The sequence below is a fragment of the Lingula anatina genome, chromosome 2 (genome assembly GCF_051362555.1).
Source record: "Lingula anatina isolate TDL-2025a chromosome 2, LinAna3.0, whole genome shotgun sequence".
In the NCBI taxonomy this organism is placed as follows: domain Eukaryota; kingdom Metazoa; phylum Brachiopoda; class Lingulata; order Lingulida; family Lingulidae; genus Lingula; species Lingula anatina.
In genome coordinates, this window is record NC_141768.1 from 32573336 (window position 1) to 32595463 (window position 22128).

Sequence of the window (22128 nt, forward strand, 5' to 3'; positions counted from 1 at the left end):
GATCTTGCCTAGAAACATAACTAACATGATACCATAACTAACATGATAAACTAGTGGTGAAGATATCAACATTTAATACCATTTGTTCACATTTATTACATGTACCCCCTCAAATCCGACGTTTTACTGTGATTTTCACAGTGGTAATGAAATGTCCATTAAATTGAAAAGATACCACCAAATGTCACCAGACACGTTATCTTTAACGAGCACGTCCTAACGCTAGATGTGTGTAAATTTGGTGACATTTGGTGGTGTCTTTTCAATTTAATGGGCATTTCTTTACCTCTGTGGAAATGACAGTGGAACAGCGGTTTTGATGACTTTATTTGAGTCATTTAAGAAACTAGTAGGAGTGGTTTATATGGGTTACTGGGAATCCACGCTCTACTAATGCTCGGTTCATATGCATCTTTGACCTCGTGTCTACGCATATTTCATATTTCATATAATATGCATCTGTATATCAGCTTTTATGCCTCACGTAAGTGCCACATAATATGCAGGTCATATTTTCAACTAATGCAATTGGTGCTTACATTCGGAAACAGTGGTACAGCCATGCAGCATACTCGATCAAATATTTGAAAGGTGATTATTTTGGGGGATATTTGGAGTCGAGGGAATGTACATGTATTCATTTGTTACCATTGTGGTTTTTTCGTGGATTTGACCACATTTTTTGGAGGGAATGTAGGGAATATACAAGTTCCTTTCGACTGTGTTGCAAACATTCTATTGTAACATCCAAAAAGGTATAATTATGAAATGATATGATATTATGATGACATTCAGGGCCGTAGCCTGAGCAAAATGCCAGGGGGGCAGTAAGCGGAAACAAGGGGGCGAAGCCCCCGAGGGGGGAGGGTGTGGGAGGGGGTGTCCCCCTCCCATGGTGTGGAAAAAAAATTTAAACTGTATGTATAATACTGCATTCTGGTGCATTTTAACTGTTATTTATTGCTCAATCAGAAGTCAGAAATTGTGGGTTCATTTTGCCATAAGTACAGTCATTTTTTCAACACAACATGCCAACTGGACTTTTCGGCATGAACTGAGTTGGCTAAAACAGTACACCTTTGTAAACAGATTGTTGAATGATTGTCTAGTGCCCATGACTGTATTTTCTCACAGAATTGATACCAACTTTGCAATTATTTATTTTTTTTACCTTTGCGATTATTTATTATTATTATTTTTTTTTGCACCTCAAATCCCAGGGGGGCAGCTGCCCCCCCTGCCCCCCCGGAGGCTACGGCCCTGACATTTATGATAAATGATAAAATTTACACAGGATTCAGATTGGCATTAGTTGGATTATACAGGGTGTCTCAAAATAGACGAACCCATTCATATGGTAATAATTTAGTACTGAGACAAGTAACTGAGACAAGATAACATTCTTTGAAGCTGATATAATAACAATTTAAAAAACATTGATTTGCTGTCTCTAGCTCAAAGAGTACACTTTGTACAGCATGTGTTCGAAATGTCGACAAAACAAGATCAAAGAGAAACCTGGCTTTACTGCTGATGTTTGCTTCAACGACGAAGCACACTTCTGGCTCTGTGGCCATGTCAACAGCAAGAACTATGCCCGATGGGGCACAGAGGCCCCGTCGAGGTGCTACAGGAGCTCTTGCACTGTGTGAAATGCACGGCCTGGGTGACCATTTCAAAACGTAAAATATTTGGACCATTTTGGTTTGAGAACGCAGACGAGAAGGCAATCACTGTCACATTCTGGTGGGAACAAGTCGTGAATCGGGATGCACATTGCTTCCAACGAGATGGGGGCCTCCGAATTCACCCGATCTGAACCCCCAGATTTTTTATTGCTGGGGATTCTTGAAGGACAACGTGTATGATAACAATCTACAATCTCATTGATGAACAAGTGGCCATCAACCAGAAGATGCGTGCCAGAAGATGCGAAAGAAGAGTGTGTCAGGGTGATTGACAGCTTTGCTTCGTCGCATTCAAGTGCGTCATCAGCGCATTGGTGGCCATTTGCAACAGGGGCTGTAAAAATGCATCCCTTAGGCTAAAGACAACAAATCAATGTTTTTAATTTGTTATTATGTCAGCTTCCGGGACATGTAATCCCAGTCACATGTCTCAGTAATATAACATTATCGTATTTATAGGTTTCATTTATATTGAGAAACCCTGTATTATGTGAATTATTTCCAGGTGCAGAACTGGATCAAGCTTCAGTTTAAAATGGCATCCCGTATCTATACAGTATTCATGCTGGTTGGTCTGGTGTCAGTACCACAGGTTATTGGAGGCATTGGTAAGCGTATTATATAAAACAAAATGTTTTACTTTCATGGAAATAAAAATGCATTCTTCTATCTACAAGTACTGGAATCATTTAAATTGGTGATATCGTATGTTGACCCTGTAAATTGATTAGTCCCTCTAGATTTTAGCTATACGCCATCCATATTCAATCTATACGTGTGACGATTAATGAAAGTTTGGAAGTTTTTTAAACCATTAAACTTTGGACCTATTATACTGGCACATGTACACATTACATGTGGAATGTTGGTTATTAATAGTCATGAACTGAAGAGAGTAGAGTTGACGACAACGAATTCAAGCTCTCTTACCTCTGTAGTTGCATTCTTTTGAAGTAATGTGAGGGCAATATGACAATAGAATTTGTTTGAGAACAAATTGAGAAATTCTGAAGGCCAATGTGGTTCTAACAAGTCTAGTATAATCTGTATTGATAAACGTTCAAAGTATGGAGTCACTTCTGCTTACTCTGAATACGTTAGTATAACTTATTTTTACATGCAGTCTGTGGTCGTCAGTGCATTATATGTTACCCGTATTACATAAACAATTAACTCATTTGGCTAATAAAATGTAACATGACACCATTTTTACTTCCCATTTTATTTTGCGGGTACCACATTGTTGAAATGACATTGTTGAATTGTAGCCGACAATTATGTCTATACCGGTAGTAGTTTTAAATAAAGCATTTAATAATAATTAAAAATAATTACTGTTCACGGAGGATTTGTAATTGTTAAGCCCGTACTTCTATGTGCATTAAAGTCAGCCTGCATATTTTGATTTTTTTTTTTTTTGTCGTCTTGACAGGCTTCTTCTGGCACGTGGCTGACCTCCACTATGACCCCACTGTATTCACAGACACTCAGCAGAAGCCGTATGGTGACTATGTCAATGACTCCCCCTGGTCTCTTGTCAACAGCTCTTTACACGCCATGAAGCAGATTGAACCTAACGCAGACTTTATACTCTGGACAGGGTACTGTTTTCTTGTTTAATCTTACAACCAAAGCTGAATTATAACCAAAATGTCACGTTGTGATCTTTCTATCTGGTTAATTATAAAATTACCTACTTACGCACTTTTCGCTTAAGATTTTCGGAATTTTTAGTTTTCTTGGCAAACCTATAGGGGTATATCTTTGAATAAATCAGATCCGTGTTACTTTGGTGCTGTGAACGAATGGTCTTTGTCCCATTTTACCAGCGACTCTAAGTCAAACTTCACAACATCAAGCGGTATTTCAGTAATTAAAAAAGTTAAAGAGAATGACAATATTCTTTTTATTGTACTTTTTCAGTTATCATAAGGATAATAGATATTATTATTATTATTATTATTATTATTATTATTATAGAGATACAGGACCTCACAGAAAGAACAGCGTTGAAAATACCATCAGCATCATTCACGATGTGACTAATCTATTTATTGATGTATTTCCGAATACGGTGGTATATGCGGCCTTCGGTAACCATGACTACTCCCCGCCAGACCAATTCCCGCCTCATGAAAATAAAATTTACTACGCAGCAGCAAACATGTGGCAACGATGGTACCGCGATTCCACGGCCAAGAAAACACTATTGAAAGGTTAATGCATCTATATATTACGCCGGGCCATTGAATCATTGACACAAAAAATCTTTTTGCCGTGAACCGACTAAATTTTGTTTAATAATGACTATTCTTTAAATATTCTTATTTTCATATTTTATGGACACTGTATTCAGATCCCCACTGTCCTGGTTTATGTAATGATTAGAGACCACGTGTAATTGATAACCAATATCTAATGTAAGCAGTATGCAGATGGGCCGATTTCTGTCATTAATTGGTGAAAAACAGATTATTACGTACACCTGATTGCGGGTTTTCCTAACCCAGTCTGGAGACGGAAAATTCAGTTAACTCAAGATGGTATCTCAAAATTCCGCGTGGGGACCTCGAAATATAGAGTTAGTAACTCAGAATGTCAACTTAATGTCTCAAAATTTCTGAACATTCGAAAGGATATTGCTCCCACTTTAATTTTAATTTGAAATTTTTTTGGATATCAACTTCAGTCAAAATTTCGAGTTATTTTTTAAAATATTAAAAAATTCAATAGAAAGTTAATGGTAATTTACTTTTCCATGTTGAATTTCGTCACAGGAGGCTACTACGCCATTAGTATCAGAGAAGGGTTGGTGATCGTTGTGTTGAACACAAACTTGTACTATAACAACAACCAAGTGACTGCTGACATGAGCGATCCTGCAGGGCAATTTCAGTGGTTTGATCAGGTCTTAGAACAAGCAGCTGAAAATGGTAATAAGGTAAAAGAAATAAAGATCTACACGGAATTTTATAATGTAGGGCAATTTAATCTTAGATACGCGTTTTCTAAAGGCTGGATCGTGCTTGGTCTTTGTTAATTAATCAATTTTGACATGTATGAATATGTTATATGACAGGAATAACTATAATTACCCAAAGCCTTAAATCCATTCTTATTTACGCTAATTATGTCCGTGATATTTGACTAGGCCTACGTGATTGCACATATTCCACCGGGTATGTCTGAGGAAGGCCATTCAATTCTGAGACGACAATTCAACCAGAGATTGAATGACCTTATCATTAAACACAAGAATACCATAGCAGCCATGTTTTACGGTCATCAACATACTGATACATTCAAACTTTGGTACGCTCAGGGTACGTATGGCATGAACAAATTGTGGAAGCTATAGTATTCAGTAACTAATTGCACTAGTAGTAATAAATCTTTCAGAACAGAAAAACGGTTTACTGTATGTTTACTCTAATTTATGTACCATAATATATATGCTAAAATTTTTATTTCTAAATAAAGAGCTTTTTAACACTTTTTAACAGGTGAACCAGTGGCATTTGCACTGATAGCACCCTCCGTGACACCATGGAGTTCTCATATTCCCCCAGTTTACTTAAAGCAGCCTGTTCACAACCCCACCATCCGGCTCTTGCAATACGATAGACAGAGCTTCCAGGTCAAAGACTATTGGCATCATTACCTGGAATTGTCAGAAGCCAATAAGAAGGGCAAAGCACATTGGAAAAAAGGATACAAGTTTAGCGAGGCATATGGAACTGAGGACGTTTCGTCTATCTCATTGGCCCACGTGGTGTCAAATTTTGAGAAGAGGACCGATGTCTTCATGAAATATTTGCGTTATAACATCAACAGTGCTAAAGGCAAAACAATTAAGACATCTTGTGACGCCAAATGCAAACGCCGTTATATTTGTTCTATCAAAGAAGTGGATGCAGAAAGATTTAAAAAATGTATTTAACCCGTAAGCTGTGACGGTTATATAGTCATGTTTTTCTCCTGCAGTTTTTGTTATGTAGAGAACCGTCTTTTGGTGGGCCAACAGAAACTAATTGTGGTAACTGCCCAGGAATAATAGTCATAAACTTAACAGTATAAGTTAACGGACTATAGAACTGCACCTACATGTAATGGTTATATTATACTATTGCGTTACAGTACATTTAACTACATTAATAACTTACATACAAAATTATTTTGTGGGTTAATGGGTTTTATAAAACTTTTTGCTGGTGTATGAAAGAAAACGTGCATTTTTTCTGACATTAGATGTGACTTGCAAACAATTACCACAATGTGTGCCCTGCATTTTGGATCTTCACTAACACATTGTTGTCATACGTTATCGGCAGTTGCTTTTCATTTCACGCCTTTTGTACGGACAGGTCAGTGCGCTGATTCTTCGGAGATCTGAATGCACCGTTGACCGGATCACAGCCTCGTCTAAGGAAAGGAAGGGGACCCTAGGAGTTGCTGTGTATCTTTATGTGAAAGAATTGGTGACAAAAAGAGGGAAAGGTATCAAAGAGAGTTCAAGAAAAAACACCGTGTGTGTCGTGTGTGTGTTTGTGTGTGTGGGGGGGGGGGGGGGGTCACCCAGAAAAAAATTAATAATTCCAAAAGTAGGATATCAGGTGCCTAGGATCTCGACCAGCGGCGTATTATTGTAAGCTTGAAAAGTATCTTAATCTGAAACAAGAGACCCCGTTTACTCTCTTTCCCCTTTGAACCTTCTTTGTAAGTTTTTGAGTACTATCCATACCTCTATAGGGGGCCTTATTACAGCAAAGCTCTCATAACAATTTCATCATTGTTAGACATTAATTTAAATGTGCTTTGTTGTAACATATTGTTACATTAAGTTATTTTTTTTAAAGATGCGTTTTTAATAAAAGGGATCGTCAACTTGCATGGTGCTGGTCTTTGTTCTCAGTTTCCATATACTGTCTAAATGAGACAAAAAAAAACAAATCAACCACATTTGCTGAACTACGTTATTCATCCTTATTATACATTGCTTCAATAATACAATATATTATCCCTACACGCGTATCTCTCCGCCTGCGGGTGAGCGCGTGAGGTCTGCCATTTAACAGTATAAGTTTAAAAGAAGTCAGGCTGATTGGACGTAATATTATTATTACCGACAATTGAAATATAATTTATACCATTATGTCTTATTATTGCATTGTGCCACCAACAATGTGTTGCGTGAAAATGCGCAACCTTTGCTAAGAAAAACGTCTTACTGCAGGGCTCTGTGGCTAGCGTCGTAAAGGAGTTTACTAATGCGAAACTTGTCATGCTGACCGTCATTTATCAGCTAACGTGTATTAACTAAACCCTAGTGGAAAATTTGTAACACATAACCGAACTATTTCGTGCTGTGAAATCGTTCTTCAGAGCCCTTAATTGTGGCACAGCTTTCTCACCCAGGTAGACGTTCTTTCCTGTCCCTTTTCATTCCTGTAGTTGCCTTAATGTTATTGTAGTGTGTGCATTGACACGCAGAGGGCGGCCTATATAATAGCAATGGTGCGTTCACAAATATGTAGGTACAAAGCGGGCCCTTCAGTCATTTGCCTGATTATTGTAGCCAAGTCAGGGGGTATTGTTGGACAGGGGCTCTAATATTTTATGAAGCGGTTTACATTTGGGATTGAATATGTAATAGTAACAAATCTACTACGTTAAAGCCAACACGAAGAAATTGCAGTGTGTGTTTTAAAAAACGAGATGGATGTACACTTTAAAGTGAGATACAAACTCTAGAGAGAAACACCAGTGCGTTGGGACTGCGTGTGAAGGTGATCGTATGTGTTACCTGTTCATCACCTGTCACCCTTAATGAGGCACTTGTCTGACGAGAAGGAGGTAAGTGTGCGTAAAGTTGTTATTTATTACCCGGCAAGTAGCCCGATTCACATACTTGAAGATACGTTTGTACACATAACGACATACAATCGACTCTGATATGTAAATTGGAAGACGGGAATGATGTGTGATTAAAGAATAAATAGGTGGGGGATGCGACTACACAGACATAGCATGACCTACATCATTTTGCATTTGATGGAGTAAGGAACAAGGTTTTCTGTGACAGAATCGGGACGTAGAGACTGTTAATGGCTGTACGTGTCCGCCCCGCCAGGTAAGTGCTTATATCAGTTGAGACACGAAATACTTGTACGTGCACTTGGTATTGGAATGGTCAGTGCTCACCACATATAACGGAGCTAGGATAACGAGACCCAGTTCTCATGGCGGGACAGATCAGCGCCATCGCTTTATGGATCTTTACAGAGAAAGGTTGTGATTTTGATGATGATGGTGATAAAATCTGGTGTCCTATTTAACCCCAAGCATCCTACTAGTTATATTCTCAATCACAAATAAACAAAGTGCTGCTCAAACTGTTTACTAAAAAGAAATCATTCATTATTAAAAAGGAAATTATCGTATCTCATATTTCTTGAGCGTGTGCGTATTAGGATCTTTAAACCTTGCTTGTTCGACCGTATTTCCCAGGATGTGGGGTTCAGTGACAGGCAGAAGGGCTTGTAGTGTTCATGCCCCTCTTTTCACACCCACTGTATTATCGCTGTGTGTGCGATGACACCAAGCATGGCGTGAATTACCATGGTTTTTGTGCGGTCTTCGTATCAATGTAATCGACAATACACGCTGGCGCTGCGCCTTGTGTCATCGTAAATCAAAACATACATATCTTTAATTGTTGGGTTAACCCGTGAATTGAGAGTCTTAAAAGAGAGATAGAATCTCCTTCAGAGTCATTTTATTGCCGACATGAGATAGTATCTCGCTTCATTTTTATCTGAATGGCGATCAGCTTCAGCTATTTTACTCGTATTGCGGTGTACCTATCCACGCGTTGTAATTTTGAACTGACGTGGAAATTGAGACGCCTCGCCTCAATATTTACCTTTTCTTTTTATTTTCATTTTGAAGTGAGGAGGGATGGGGGAAGAAGGAATAAATCATAATTCCTTTCTCTGTGCCTAACAATACCGTGTTTAGAAAACATCACAATCCCAATGTTTCATATGTAAGATTTAATCAGCACACACTCAAGAAGAATGGCAAGTAGTTAAAAGCAATTTAAGCATGTGGAATTTTTTAGACACGCATCTTAGTTTTTATTTGTCGATATACAATATTTAATTCGTTTGAGAGTAGATTTTGATATACCTAATGCTTCTCATTTGGTTTGAATAAGGGGACAGTTCTTGTGTAAGAGTATGGATACTAATATTCTTAAATGTACTGGGTAGTTTCCCCAAGACTGCGTACTTATTTAAGTAAATATGGCAATTCGCGTCATTTAATTTTATCCATGTTCACAAATGAAAGGAATTGTTGTCTTCAAAAATCTTACACATGGAACTCTCCACTTGAACGATATAGTGAAACATGCCTACTTCTGTGATATGCTGTTACGGTTTTGCTGTAAGATGCATATATAAAGAGTAGACTTTACTTCACAGTACATATTTGGTACTGTCGAGATAATTAGGTTATAACATATGATGAATTCTATATGGCTGATGAATACTATACTAGTAACATATGAGGAAGGACTGCACACAACTTGGTAGTGATAAACTCTTATCACTTGCATGCACATCGTGTCTGGGAAAAATTATTATTACTATGATTATAGCTCAGTTCATAGGTCCAATTTGATATGTTTCTGACGTAGTGAGCAGACGGGGTTTTACTGCTCCTTTGTGAAAGTTTACTGTCAAGCAATAACTGACAACTGACAATAACCAAGAGGAATTAAAAGCGGTGTTTTAATTCAGTTTATGCTTGGGCAGCCCTTTGGGCTAATGAAATCCCAATAAAACGCATATTTAGCCTGAAGGCATGTTAGTTAGGGCATAACTTCAAGGCAGGACGTGCCAAGCATTATAACATGGACCTCTGAACACATATCCTTGGGCTGAAGCACAGCGAGATGTTTTTTTTTTTTTTTTTTTTTTTTTTTTTTTTTTTTTTTTTTGCATTTCATTTTTTGTACCTTTGGCATTCATCAGACTTTGTATATATAGTACTGTCTTTACCAAGGCTTAAAAACCAATATTCCTCACTCAAACTGAAATTTAGGCGAAACCAACCCAATTTTGAGCAAATAACGTTCTTTATGTGCCGATATCTTGACGGGCAATGTGAGAATAAGAAAAAAAAACAACATAACTGCTGCATTAACGACATAAAAGGAGAGGGTCCGGAGCTGGTTGTTAAGTCCCATGAAATAACAGACATCAGATGTTCAAATGTTTTTCCTTTTGGTATAAATATATAACAATACGGCACTGTTAACGGCACTTAGGTTCCATTTAGTTATTAATAAAAGCCAAAGGAAGACGGGACCAATTCTGCCCACTGTAATTTCAAATATCTAAACCTTCTATCTGAGATGCATAAACCTGATGGGATAACAAGTATGTCGGGCGGCTTGGACTAAGCACCTAACTGGTAGCAAATTACTGTAATACCAGCTTTTAACGTTAATGTCTATAATTATTCTAGTCCATCAATCAAATTTCTGTATATTTTGTATCTAAGGTAATCCAGGTTTCCCATCAAAACGTAAACGAGGCCCAAGTGGGTGGTCAGTTGGAAAGGAAGTATATGATTCACAAAGAAAGGGGAAGTTTTAACCATTGTCGCCTAGTTATCAACGCCGTTTTGGAAGAAGAACATCTATGAACGAATTGTTTGTAAACTTTTTTTGAGACTCTTGCTCTCATCATAGTCAAGATTGATACTGATATCGATTCCTTACACCTATACATGTAAGTTACGAGTGATATTTTTTCTACTGTTTTTGCTAAATGAGAGTTTTACTTTTTATTTATACGTTTTTATTTCCAATGCTACACATGGTACTTGTAGCATTTGTACGTGTCCACTGAGACTGAGTTGTTTCCTGATTTGAGCTGATTTGGTGCAGCAAGGGACACAAGTTATCCTAGAGGGCACTTTGCACTGAAAATACCTTTACAATGCCCGCCACCTCATCTGTCACAAGTCAGGGTGGAACGACCGTAGCACACAAAGCGGTGTGAACATGGCACAATAATGCATTGTGTAGACAGTGTTGCATGGATTATTTATTACCGCTATATCAACTTGCAGAATGCTTCGCCAGGGTTCAAGCAGAATTTGCACTGACAAGTGTTTTACGTGTGGCAAGTGATCCTATCTATCTTTCTCGACGTTTAACGCATTACGTGTGTAATATTTCAAAATATAATCGTATCCATGCCCTCTGTTCTGATCTGATAGCCTGAATTGATAACATATATCTTGAAACCACTTTTGCACAGAATATACAGATATATGTACAGATTATAAAAGTTAATTCTGTCGATTTGTGTTGTGGGCGTTCATCTTTTTACTCTACCTTCTTTCAGGGCTGGCAGGCCTCCGCCTAAGGGGCGTTCAAAAAGACGGCTGTATTCCTGGCAAATGCGAATGATGGAGTTAGAACTGGACTTCCTGGATTTAGACCAACTGGACTTCAGTCTTGACCCTCAGGTACGGGTAAATACTTTATTTTGTTTTTGGGTTCGCAAATACTGGTTAAATACTTTATTTTTGGTTTTGGGTCCGTTTTAGGGTATGCTGTAATATTTTCAAATATTTGATGCTTTATTGAAACATTACAACACGAATATCAAGAGATTAGGTTCAGACCAAAAGAAATTTCGACGAAAGCAGAAAGTGAATTCTTTTCTAATACTTCAACAGCATAGTCTTGTGCATGGTGCGTACTCATCGAAAGATAAGTTCGACGTTAATCATATACGTGCATGGTCATACTGGCCACTACCTGTAGATTGTGCGTCACGACTCTGAATTCACTGCGCGTCTCACAAGCGTCAGTGATGCTGATCTCGGACACAGATACGACACTCCTCGGTTGCTTTACGTGGAAGCAAGCAATTCAGAGATGAATTAAAGCATTGTAAAAAATAAACTGTCAATAGATGTGTTGTTTAATGACATCAAAATGATAACCAGTGCTCTTGTTTGTAAGGAAATGTTTATATTTGTTTTTTTATATTTGAGGAAACTCAGGTATGAGCTAAGATATTGCGATACCGATCCTCAGGCCTGAGGGTTAAAGCAATTCAATAATTATGAAAGACGCCTTTGTTGCTATTCCCTTGGGAAATCTGTCAGTTTATTAAAAGCATTCCCCTTAAGCGAAGGCATCACGATTAGCGCGGATCGCACGGTGACCGAGGTCTGGCTGACAACGAGATCCGGACTTTACATTCGCCCAACTTGTCAGAGTAAAGCGTTTGAAGAATTTTAACAAATTGAAAGGTGTTCCTAGTTTATTACAATGTGATTTAAGATATCTGACTTGTCTGTACTTGTCCTACATCAAATGGTGGCAGAAAAGGCGACGGAAAATAAGAGGAAGTACTCCATCTTGTGGTTTACCTTTGCACTCGACTTAACAGTCATTGATTATCCTATGACAGCTAACACCTTTTATTCTTTTTCTTTTTAGGTTCCGTTTTATCCTGTGGGTTTAGAAGAATACAAGCTGGATAATATCAATCTGGCTAGCCCCGGGACGTATTATAAAGATGTGCCTCCGGAACATAATCCGGAGGCAATTTTGGGTAGGTTCTGTGCTTTCTCATACGTTAAAAGAGGTTGGTATCACATTAAGCAAACGCAACAACAAAAATCTATAGTGAAATTGTCCCGCAATACAACTTAAACGCTGCTGAGGTTAGGTTTTATGGTATATAACTCTGCAGGTTCCGTTGTGAAAAAGTTGTGACCGGTGGTGCCATCCGACGGCTGTTTTTATATACAAAGACCTAGGTTGTTTGATGTGGTAAATGGGTCAAAATGAAATGAGTATGACGCAAACTTTGGTCTTCTCAAAATTGAAAAAAAAAAGCTGAAAACACTTTTTTACAACAAATTCCCCTACCAATAAAGTGGACAAAAGGTAGAGGTCAAATGAAGGTAGCAATAATTATAAGGAAAATAGCAAAAATAGTCTAGACGCTTGCAGTAGGCCCTACCCGTGCATGTACTAGTTAAATCAATGTCGGGAGTGAAGAGAATTTGGTGTCATGCCAAGACAAAAATTCTATTCGTTCCAGCATTACCTGCCTCCTGGTCAATTCTTTCATTAATTAGGTTCTTAGCAGTGCATTATGCTTCTAGGTCTTTCAGGTACATGCGATTAAGCAATGGGGAAGAAATATGATTGCGCCCACTCATCCCAAAATGCATATATGCATGGACCCACGCACACATGCATGCGCGCACGCACACATGGCCAATTATTCTTATAGTTCGATTTTGATAAATCAATTAGCGCTGCGTTACTCGAAGATTGAACTAAAATTGGACCGAGATAATATCAGCGCGCTCACTGCGGTTTCTTTTCATATCGTATATCATAATTATAGGCCTGTGCTCACATACTTCGCCTTATAACTTATAAATAAGATTTATCTCTCATTTCAGATATTTTGGTCCGGGCACAGCACAACAACAGCCACGGGGCGTCCCCATGCAGCGACGGGTCAGTGCCTTGTGAGGAAGAGGTTGAAAATTTAAAGATCGACAACACTATTGCCGAGTGTTTTGTGAGTGACAAAGCAGATTCTGAGGTAAGTAATTCAGCGATGTGAAGCAAATGTAACACAGCAGAGAGTTAAAAGTAATTCCATTACCGTTTTCTCTCCAGAAGCCAGGTTTCTCAAATATATTTCAATCCATTTTCAGTCTAAGCAACGCCCTGTCCACAAATCGGTAAAGGAAAAGGGAATTGCATCAGCGGCTCCATTAAAAACAGAAACTATCTCTCACACTACGCCAACTAAACAGAAAACAGCAACAACCCCTAAAGACAAGAAATCACAAGGATTCGGTGTACGTTTTTCTAACGCAGAAAAGCAAAGTAATTCAACGGCAAATAGAAATAACTCAAAAATCGAACAGAATAGCAACGCTACAGGCAAGCAGGTAGCAGACACTACGTTGCTTGCGGAACACTCTGCAACTGCAAAACCCAAAGGTACTTTGGGAACGTTGAAGAAGTTGCGATCTCTCTTTCCGGAACGAAAATCCGAAACAAAAGAACAAACGGATACGAATAAGGAAAAGAACCAAAAATGGCAGCAGCACACGAATAAAAGAAATGAATTGAACGCAATGGGCAACAAGATCCATTCATTTTCTAATGCTAATGACGTCACGGCACCCCAACTCAATGAACCGACATGTTATTATAATCCATTATCAGTTTTAACGTTAGCACATAATAATAATCAATCTAACCGTCACCCAAAGGGGGGTCGAAACGGGTTTCACGAAAACAGGCATCTTTATTCTACCAGCACCGATGAAGAATCCACCACTCTGTCCGCGGCTAACTCTGACACTTCAGAGAATAGGACATATGGCAGTGTGTCTGACGTCACAGATATTACTGACGTCACGCCAATGACATCATTGGTGTCCTCTCGGAAACATAGCTTGCAGAGTGAATCTTTTTTCCAACGTTCAAATGAAACGCCCACTGCATACGTTTTAGAGTCAGACGACGAAGTTTCAGATACGTCATCTGTTTTAAGTGACCTGTCACCTGGATATTCTACGGGACCTGATGACGTCACAGATAACAAAGATGAACAGAAACTTACGGAAGGACAAAGCAGCAAATACACGAATCTCCTTTACTTTACTGCAAGAAATGGGGACTCAAAAAGCTTAGTAAGTATTTTTTGTTCATAGTTTTAGAAACGTATTTCCCAACTTTTGAACCTTGAATGTTCTAATAAATTGTATCAACTTAAGTCTTTATTTTGTCTCTGGATTAGTCAGCGTGAAGTGCCTAGTAGATGGATTTTAGCCCTAAATTTTCTCGTCTCAGGGTTCACTACTATCTTCGGAGGACGTGGACTGTTTACATGACGTAGATGGCAATACATTAGCCCATTATGCAGCGTCTGGCGGGAACACTGACTGCCTCCGTTATTTAGTCGCCAGATCAAACAATGTGCTTAGCATATTAAACAAAAATGGCTTGACTCCAATCATGCTGGCAATACAGGTAACTGTCAGTCATACCAATCTATATAAAATTTCTATATTTTGATATATTAAAGAAACCTTTAATTTGTCTGAATTTAAAGATATGTAAATTGCTACACCGTGAATGGCTCGTTTAAATTTCATAACAATGTATAATGATATAATTCATCTTTTATATGAACTTATTTTGATTATTTCCTGATGAACATAAGTCTGATAAATTATCCTTACTGCAAATTAATTGTGTCTATCCTACTGAGGTGATGGATAATTGTCTTTTTACGACTGTGTTTAGGTACATTAACATGTGATGTGCATTCTAATGGTAATGATTCACTCTCTTTAAAAATGGATCATAGAGAAAAAAACAGTAAAACAATGACATGTTTATTTTTTTATATTTTATAGGACGGGAAACTGAGTTGTCTGGAGTGGTATCTGAACTCTCAATACAGCACTGAAGAAAATATTAATTTAGTTCTTTATGCGGCTGATGTAGGTCAGGTAATGGGAATGCTACAAATAATGAGGGCATTGTTATGTGCATATGTTCAACTTAGAATTCAAAACTCCTAATTCGCCATATGACACTAATCTGATAACACATGTTGGCTGTTTTACGAGTGTTACAGTGATTTGACGAGAAAATTACAGTTGTCCTTCTCATTTAAATTTATGTCATAAACCTGTAGATATATAGAAAATTAGCGAGACGAAGTGGCTGCAGTAAGAATAAGCGTCATCCACTGATATAAATCCACACCAGACAGTCAGAACTGACTAGCTCTACTACTGGGACATCGGCAGCCATTTATTATATTGGTATTCAAGAAAGGTCCTCTTTTTAGGGCGACTGTCTGAGGGCAGTATTGAGGAAGTTTCCAGCGAGCGTGTCCTACGCTGACAGTGAAGGTAACACGGCCTTGCATGCTGCCGCATCAAAGGGACAGATGGCATGTCTGCAGGTAAAGTCACTTTCTTATCATACAAGCAATATCGCAAAATACAAGAAACTTGAAATTATATTTAGTAAATACACCACTGAAAATGCAGCGAATACAGTTTTCCCCCATGGATAAGGATAAATCCAACACTAGTTACATTCAAAGTTAACATCAAGATAGAGGACGCCATAAAACACATTAGGATATTAGATAGTTAAGACTTAAAAATTGAGAAACAGTAGACTGTAACTCTGTGGCACCACGCAACACTTGGACACTAAAAACTCATGTCGCAAAGTTGTCTGGTTTAAAAACAATATACGGTAATTTCTTATATAGCATTGCAATAAAAAAGCTTGTGTGGAGTGAATTTTTACTTTATAGAGATTGAAATGTTTCTTTATGATAAATAACAAGTATCACGCAAAAATTTGAGACAAAGCAATGTATACGAAGTTATTACTTCAAGGCATTGGTGGACCATCGCGCTGATGTGACAGCTCGTAATCACGCTAAAGCGACCCCACTGGATTGCGCCAGGCAAACCAACCATGAAGAGTGCGTAGAATACCTTCGACTTGTAGAAACCAACGCTGAACTACGCACTGAGGTCAACCATCTGTCGCAAGAAGGGGTAAAGTAAGTTGTCCTTTTTTTACTTATTTTCTTGTCATCCTGCCATCATGTCAATTAACTGCACTTTAAAGCACGCTATTTAGGAAGAAATCCTTATACAAGCAAGAAATGATTCTTTTCAAAATTTCAACGGGTTTTCTCTTAAACGCCTCTGTATACTCTAACTGACTCTCTTAGGTAAAATATTTGACAAATTTCAAAAACCCAAGGAAAGGTAAACTGTCATATTTTCTATGTCTACATATCCTCCAAAGCTACTGATCTTTCCCAATTCAGACGTTGTAAATTATAAAACCTCTCAAACAAAAGTACCTTACGTCGATATCTCCTTCTGAAATGTACAGAGACTAAAATTGAACAAAACATCGAACGTAAGCTCAAGGACAGGTAGAGCAATGATTCGTGAGTATATGAAAATTGCTCCCCCCCCTCATTTTGGCGAGTAGGTCCAGTATAGAGTACTTTTCATGTGCAAAATTCTATTGTCGGGTATACTAATTGCCAAAATTCGTCCAGTGCACTTTATAGGGTCTGCTACTTGTTGCCAATTGTCTTACCGTAGGGCTGCAAACGTCAATTCTTTAATGTCTTTTAGTAGCCACCCAGCGTTTATGATGACACTTAACCTCATTAGCATATTAGCATCAAGCCTAACATGTGGGCATATAATACCGGTACTACCCGTTTTCCAAGTCTCAATGATTATTCCACATGTGGTATACGTTGCAGATTTTTAGCTCGTTTAACCGAAAGGCTTGTTATTGCTGTGGAAATGCATCAAAATACACCTTAATTGGAGGGGGGGTTTACTTAAGAGATGATGAATATTAAAAAACCAAGTTTATTAGTCGAATAGTCTGCATATTTACTTTTGGCTTACTATAGATAACTTGATATAGACTGGGTTCCCACAGATTTAGATCGATCCATCTGGATCGACCTAACTCCCTGGGGGTTCACGCTAGATTGCTGTCAGCTTCCGGGAGCTGAGCGCGAACAAAAGTAATTGCCCCCTTACGGCTTTTAGTAGGTGGGACAGACATTTAAGTCGATTAAGCTGACAGCAATCTAGTGAGTCTCCCCAGGGGGAAATATCGGTCTAAATATCTGTGGGAATGGTCTCCTAGCTGAACTTTTGATGTTATGTGTATGGAAATTTCGCGGATGATTTAAGATTTAAACTGTCCACTGATGACAATGTAATCTAAGGCTTAACTGTGACAACTGCAGGTAATTTGAACGTTTTTGAAAATAAAAAGAACGAAAAGGTTACATGTTAATTGTAACTCTCTAAAAAAAACTTTGAAATAAGTCCATAAGTAACATTTTAATATTTTGAAGGCGGGAACGTAAATATATCTTTTTCATTTAAGGTTGAGGTCAGAGCTGGAAGCAAAGCAAGACCAAAAGCAGATGGTTAGTATAAAACCTTATACATGTCAGCATAACAATAACCTGGTTTTAACTGAAATAACGTAGCATTCACAGAGAAATCTGGTCATAGACTTGCAGGTTTTATGAGAACTTTTTTTTTTAATTTTAGACCATGAAACTATTATCCGAAGCAGTATATTGAATATTTTCTGAATATTGTTATGAGCATAAGAATATACTTCAGGTGATATCCCAGAGAGATACCCTCCAAGCCGAGTTAATGAAGGCCAATGATTTGAACACCAGGTGGCACACAGTAGCACAGCACGTGACCTCTCTCCTGAAGACACTGTCACAACAGCTGGAGGATATTTTCAGCGAAAACTCCACCTTAAGAGAAAAGTTGAACGGAGGAGTGAAAAACAGTTTTATTGAGTATGAATTTTGAAATGTAACTCCCGATTTAATCCATGCAATACTCAGTATTTTAAGACTATGGATTAATTTTTGTGCCTAGGAAGGAATTTTTTAGAACGGAGCTAGCTCCTAGACTCTCCACTGGAGATGCCCGTGACAAAAACTTTAATCATTCCCTCTAGACTGTTTTCCATCTTTTCTCATCTTTTACAAAAAGGCTTCCGATTTCTCAATTGGCACTTATGCAAAGACCATATATGAAGTTCAGTGCAAGATAAGATGTGCATTACAAATAAACCGGGGTTTTATATATTCAGTTTTGAAATATTATGTGTAACAGCCGCTTCTTTTACTTTTAAGGGAGCAGGTGGAAGATTCTCTGGAACGTATAATTATGACGACAGAGGAAATTGAAGAATTACTAGAGGAAAACAAAGGAAATCCGGCAGAGTCTAATGGAGGAGAAACGACTCCGGATAAACTGTCTTTAAGGTTTGGACGATCGGTTTATGCTATATTGTATCTTTTTCTAAAAAAAATAATAATGACACCCAAACAACGCCAGTCAAATGTTTTTTTGTATGTTAAATGTATTTTTGATTACCTGAAAGTGTATGTGCCCACAATGCTTCCATTACATTTTCTTCATTATTCAGGCGGAATGAGACTCAAAAACCAGCCATTACATCCAACGTCGCTGCTCCTCGTACACCTGCAGCAATGAGCATCGATGGTAGTGATAAACGGTCGTCTGCTACAGCTGTTTCTTCTGGTTGTGTCAAACCTACGAATTTAGATGCGAATCCGAATCATGCTCAGACAGTCTCCTCTCCTACAACGAAAGCTTGGGCATCTGTCGTGGATTCATGCTGCCATAAAAGACAGCGTCATCACGGAGAAACACTGCGTGCTTCATACGAAACAATATATTCTACTCGACCAAGGCAATTACCAAACTCGGCCCAAAGTGGTGCTTCGGCATTGGTCTCGCTGCACGCCCGTGGACTGACGTCTAGCAATGATTCTATTGCATCTAGCACCAAAGGACAATGTATGTTTGAGAACACAATGAAAGCATTTGATCAGGTTCTATGTAGTTCTCTTGAGAGTTTTGCGACGCTTGATGGGATGGAGAAACCTCCTATTGGAAGGCTAGGCCCTAGTCCGCTGGCACTCCCAAAAGCATCAACACCGAGCCCTACAATGGCACGAAAATCTCCAGATAGCTCGTTGGCTAACTTGACAATGGAATCTAGTAGATCAAATGTATCTGAGCTGGCAAATGAGTCTACTGAGCTTGGAGATGACAGAAAGTTTAATGAAGTTCTAAGAGATGAAAAAGTGATGGAATCTTCAACCGTTGGTGTAAATTCTGATGTCCAGAAAGAAATCAAAAGTATAAGTGCAAATAACCACCATGCTAACCACACTGTTCAAAAAATACCTCAGACACAGGATAATTCGACAGGGAGTCTGTACAAGCTGTATGAAGAGAACTTACTCTATGAATCTGATGAAGGTCAGTGGGACGAACAGAGCTCCTTTAACTTGGAATTGGGACCTGTTGTGTACGAGGAAAGTGCGATTGATGTGGTTCTCCAACACATTCCCACCTACTGCAATCGAACCAATGATTATGTGGAAAGTGTTGCATCCGATCAAGGAGGCCCGAAAGATATGAACAGCAAACAATCGTACACAAACGACCATAAAGTACACGTGATCCATGAACATGGCCCTGAAAACAATTCCAATACTCAGACATCTCCGGAAGGTAACCTTGTCCATGTTGAAGATATTCAAATACACCTGCCAAATAATCAGCTAGCCGTTCATCAAAGATACGACAGAACAGTCAGTGGCAATAGACTGCTTAAAGTAGTTGTCGATGAAGATAATAACAGAGCGAAAGCAATTGGTTCTCTTGAGGATGTGCGTGTCGTCACCCCTAAGACAATTAGCAACGAATCTCTAAGCGCTTCCAAATCAGATCTCGTCTACTTACATAAGCTGGAAGGGAGAGGAAAACGTAAAACTGTTAAAAACCCATGCGCGATGGCCGAGACAGATCCTTATGAAAAATACGCATACACTGCCAACATGAATAATTCTGTTCATTGTAATATCAACAAGAAAAGAAATTCGAAAATTTTCAATTTCATAAGACCAAGAGACGACGACAAAAGGAATTCCTTTATTAAATCCGTGGAATTCTCGCCAGAAGAGTTCTTTGAAAGCTATGCTCGTTTTCCGGATAAATCGTTGAAAGCATCGAATTGCAATGATGTTGAACATAAGATTAGAAATGCCGATAAAACTAATGGAAACCATACCCAGCATAGCTCAATGAGCATGCAGCATGAAATGGACCAGGGTCAAGAAGCCCCTTGTGACAGGGCAAAAGTATATGTATACCGTGGTCAATCGGGGACAACTTCAAGCTGCGATAGTGAAAGTGAAACCGAGTTAAGACCCAAGCTCGACTTGTCTCACCTCTACTGTGCTGCAGAGTTAGCTTCCAGAAATTCAAAAGAAAGCAGCGGGACACTGTCTGCAGCAAGTGCAGATGAAGATGAGGGGAGATTTTTAAAGGTTTGTACTTGGAATTCGTAATTTAAAGAACTGCATTGTACATGTAGCGTTGCTCATTATATTTGTCGTTGAGAAGAAAAACCAAATAAATGTTCAAAGGAAGTTACATGAATAGTTTATTGATCAATTTCAACATACATATTATATCTTGAAAAACAGGACAGCATGACGTCATTAGCTCTCCCTGTTATTATATTAATCTTCTATTCTGCTATTGATAAGCAAAACACGTTTTCCGTTAGTTCCTGTTGCTGAAGAGTATTATTTAGACACTGTTTTAAAGACATAAACAATCTTTTTGACAGGACGTGACAGGGCACCGACCGTCTGACAAGAATAGCTGGAACACTTGGTAAGAATCGAGCTTTGGCTTTCCTTATTTTACTGAAATCTTCTCATTTAATCAGTTGGCCACAGGAACCACAGGCATACTTGGCTGCGTGATGTTTGATAATTCGCAGATATACGCATTGATCATAAATTTGAAACCAGCACAAGCCACAGAACACATTTTGATCAATAACCAAACGCCCATGCTTAAAATGACACCAAAATGATCTTAACGCCCACAGATAATTAACCGAAGTCCGCCGTTACCAGCGTTAACGAAGATTTCTGCGTTTGTGTATGAGTGTACATGTATGATAAATCATACTCCGTTTTTTTTCCCTTATGTTACCTGTCATTTCTGACATCATATCAGTGATTAAGGGAAACGTTAATACCTGGAGGTCACCTTGGAAACAGCAACGATATGTTCATATCATAGAAACGACCATGTACTTAACCGATGTTGTAATGTTCTTTTTCAGGTGCGACTTGTCCTCAGAAGACAGCAGCTTCAACAAATGCAAAAATCAGTGGTCTAATCATATTGAAGGTTTTGTCATATAGACATTAACCACCGAGAGGAAGCGAACTTTAGGAGGAGGTCGATATTAGCTTACGTGTGCACCGCAATCACCATGTGCACAGGTGTTTCTCGTGACATAGGAAACCGCAGTCTAAACAGAGGCAGTCTATTATAAATCCCCCAGGGCGAAAAATAATTCCCCAATACGTCCGCTTTAAATGAAGACATTGGAAATATCTGAGTCAGCTGAATATTGATGTGCAGTATCTCCGTCCTACTGATTGGTAAAGAAAGAAATCCACGGGCACACAATAAAATTTATTTATTTATATTTTGATGTTGTTCGGAGTCGTTTTATCCAAAGTAAATTACCTCTGTGATTCTTATTTCTAGCGATTTTATGGCCCTTCGCCTTTAAAACGTACATATTTGTGGTTGATTTCCACACCAGTGTGTTTAATTCTCCAAAATATAACTTTGTTGACAGCAATGATTTAAACCAGCACGACATGACATAATAGCAAACAGTATGTTAATCAAAAGG

General features: G+C 38.5%; 2 protein-coding genes across 11 annotated transcripts; both read left to right on the forward strand.

Moving 5' to 3' along the window:
- The first annotated feature begins 467 nt into the window (after positions 1-467).
- Positions 468-6578, forward strand: LOC106172163 (acid sphingomyelinase-like phosphodiesterase 3b). The gene is made up of 7 exons (XM_087004513.1): positions 468-591; positions 2194-2296; positions 3121-3289; positions 3669-3904; positions 4466-4629; positions 4840-5011; positions 5192-6578. The coding sequence occupies exons 2-7, from the start codon at positions 2224-2226 to the stop codon at positions 5626-5628; spliced, it is 1251 nt and encodes a 416-aa protein (XP_086860639.1). The 5' UTR covers positions 468-591; positions 2194-2223; the 3' UTR covers positions 5629-6578.
- A 667-nt stretch (positions 6579-7245) lies between these two features.
- LOC106170010 (uncharacterized) lies at positions 7246-21915 on the forward strand. Of its 10 annotated transcripts, XM_087004520.1 has the most exons (16): positions 10283-10486; positions 10830-10882; positions 11108-11237; positions 12217-12331; positions 13197-13342; positions 13458-14447; positions 14608-14787; positions 15177-15272; positions 15617-15733; positions 16182-16351; positions 17722-17764; positions 17967-18157; positions 18500-18631; positions 18796-20731; positions 21037-21083; positions 21544-21915. In XM_087004520.1, the coding sequence occupies exons 3-16, from the start codon at positions 11163-11165 to the stop codon at positions 21623-21625; spliced, it is 4320 nt and encodes a 1439-aa protein (XP_086860646.1). In that variant the 5' UTR covers positions 10283-10486; positions 10830-10882; positions 11108-11162; the 3' UTR covers positions 21626-21915. The 10 variants fall into 10 exon arrangements, with proteins under 10 accessions (XP_086860643.1, XP_013405168.2, XP_086860641.1 ...); XM_087004517.1 differs by lacking the exons at positions 10283-10486; positions 10830-10882 and adding an exon at positions 7246-7541; XM_013549714.2 differs by lacking the exons at positions 10283-10486; positions 10830-10882 and adding an exon at positions 7247-7541 and having other exon boundaries at positions 11108-11231.
- The last annotated feature ends 213 nt before the right edge of the window (positions 21916-22128 follow it).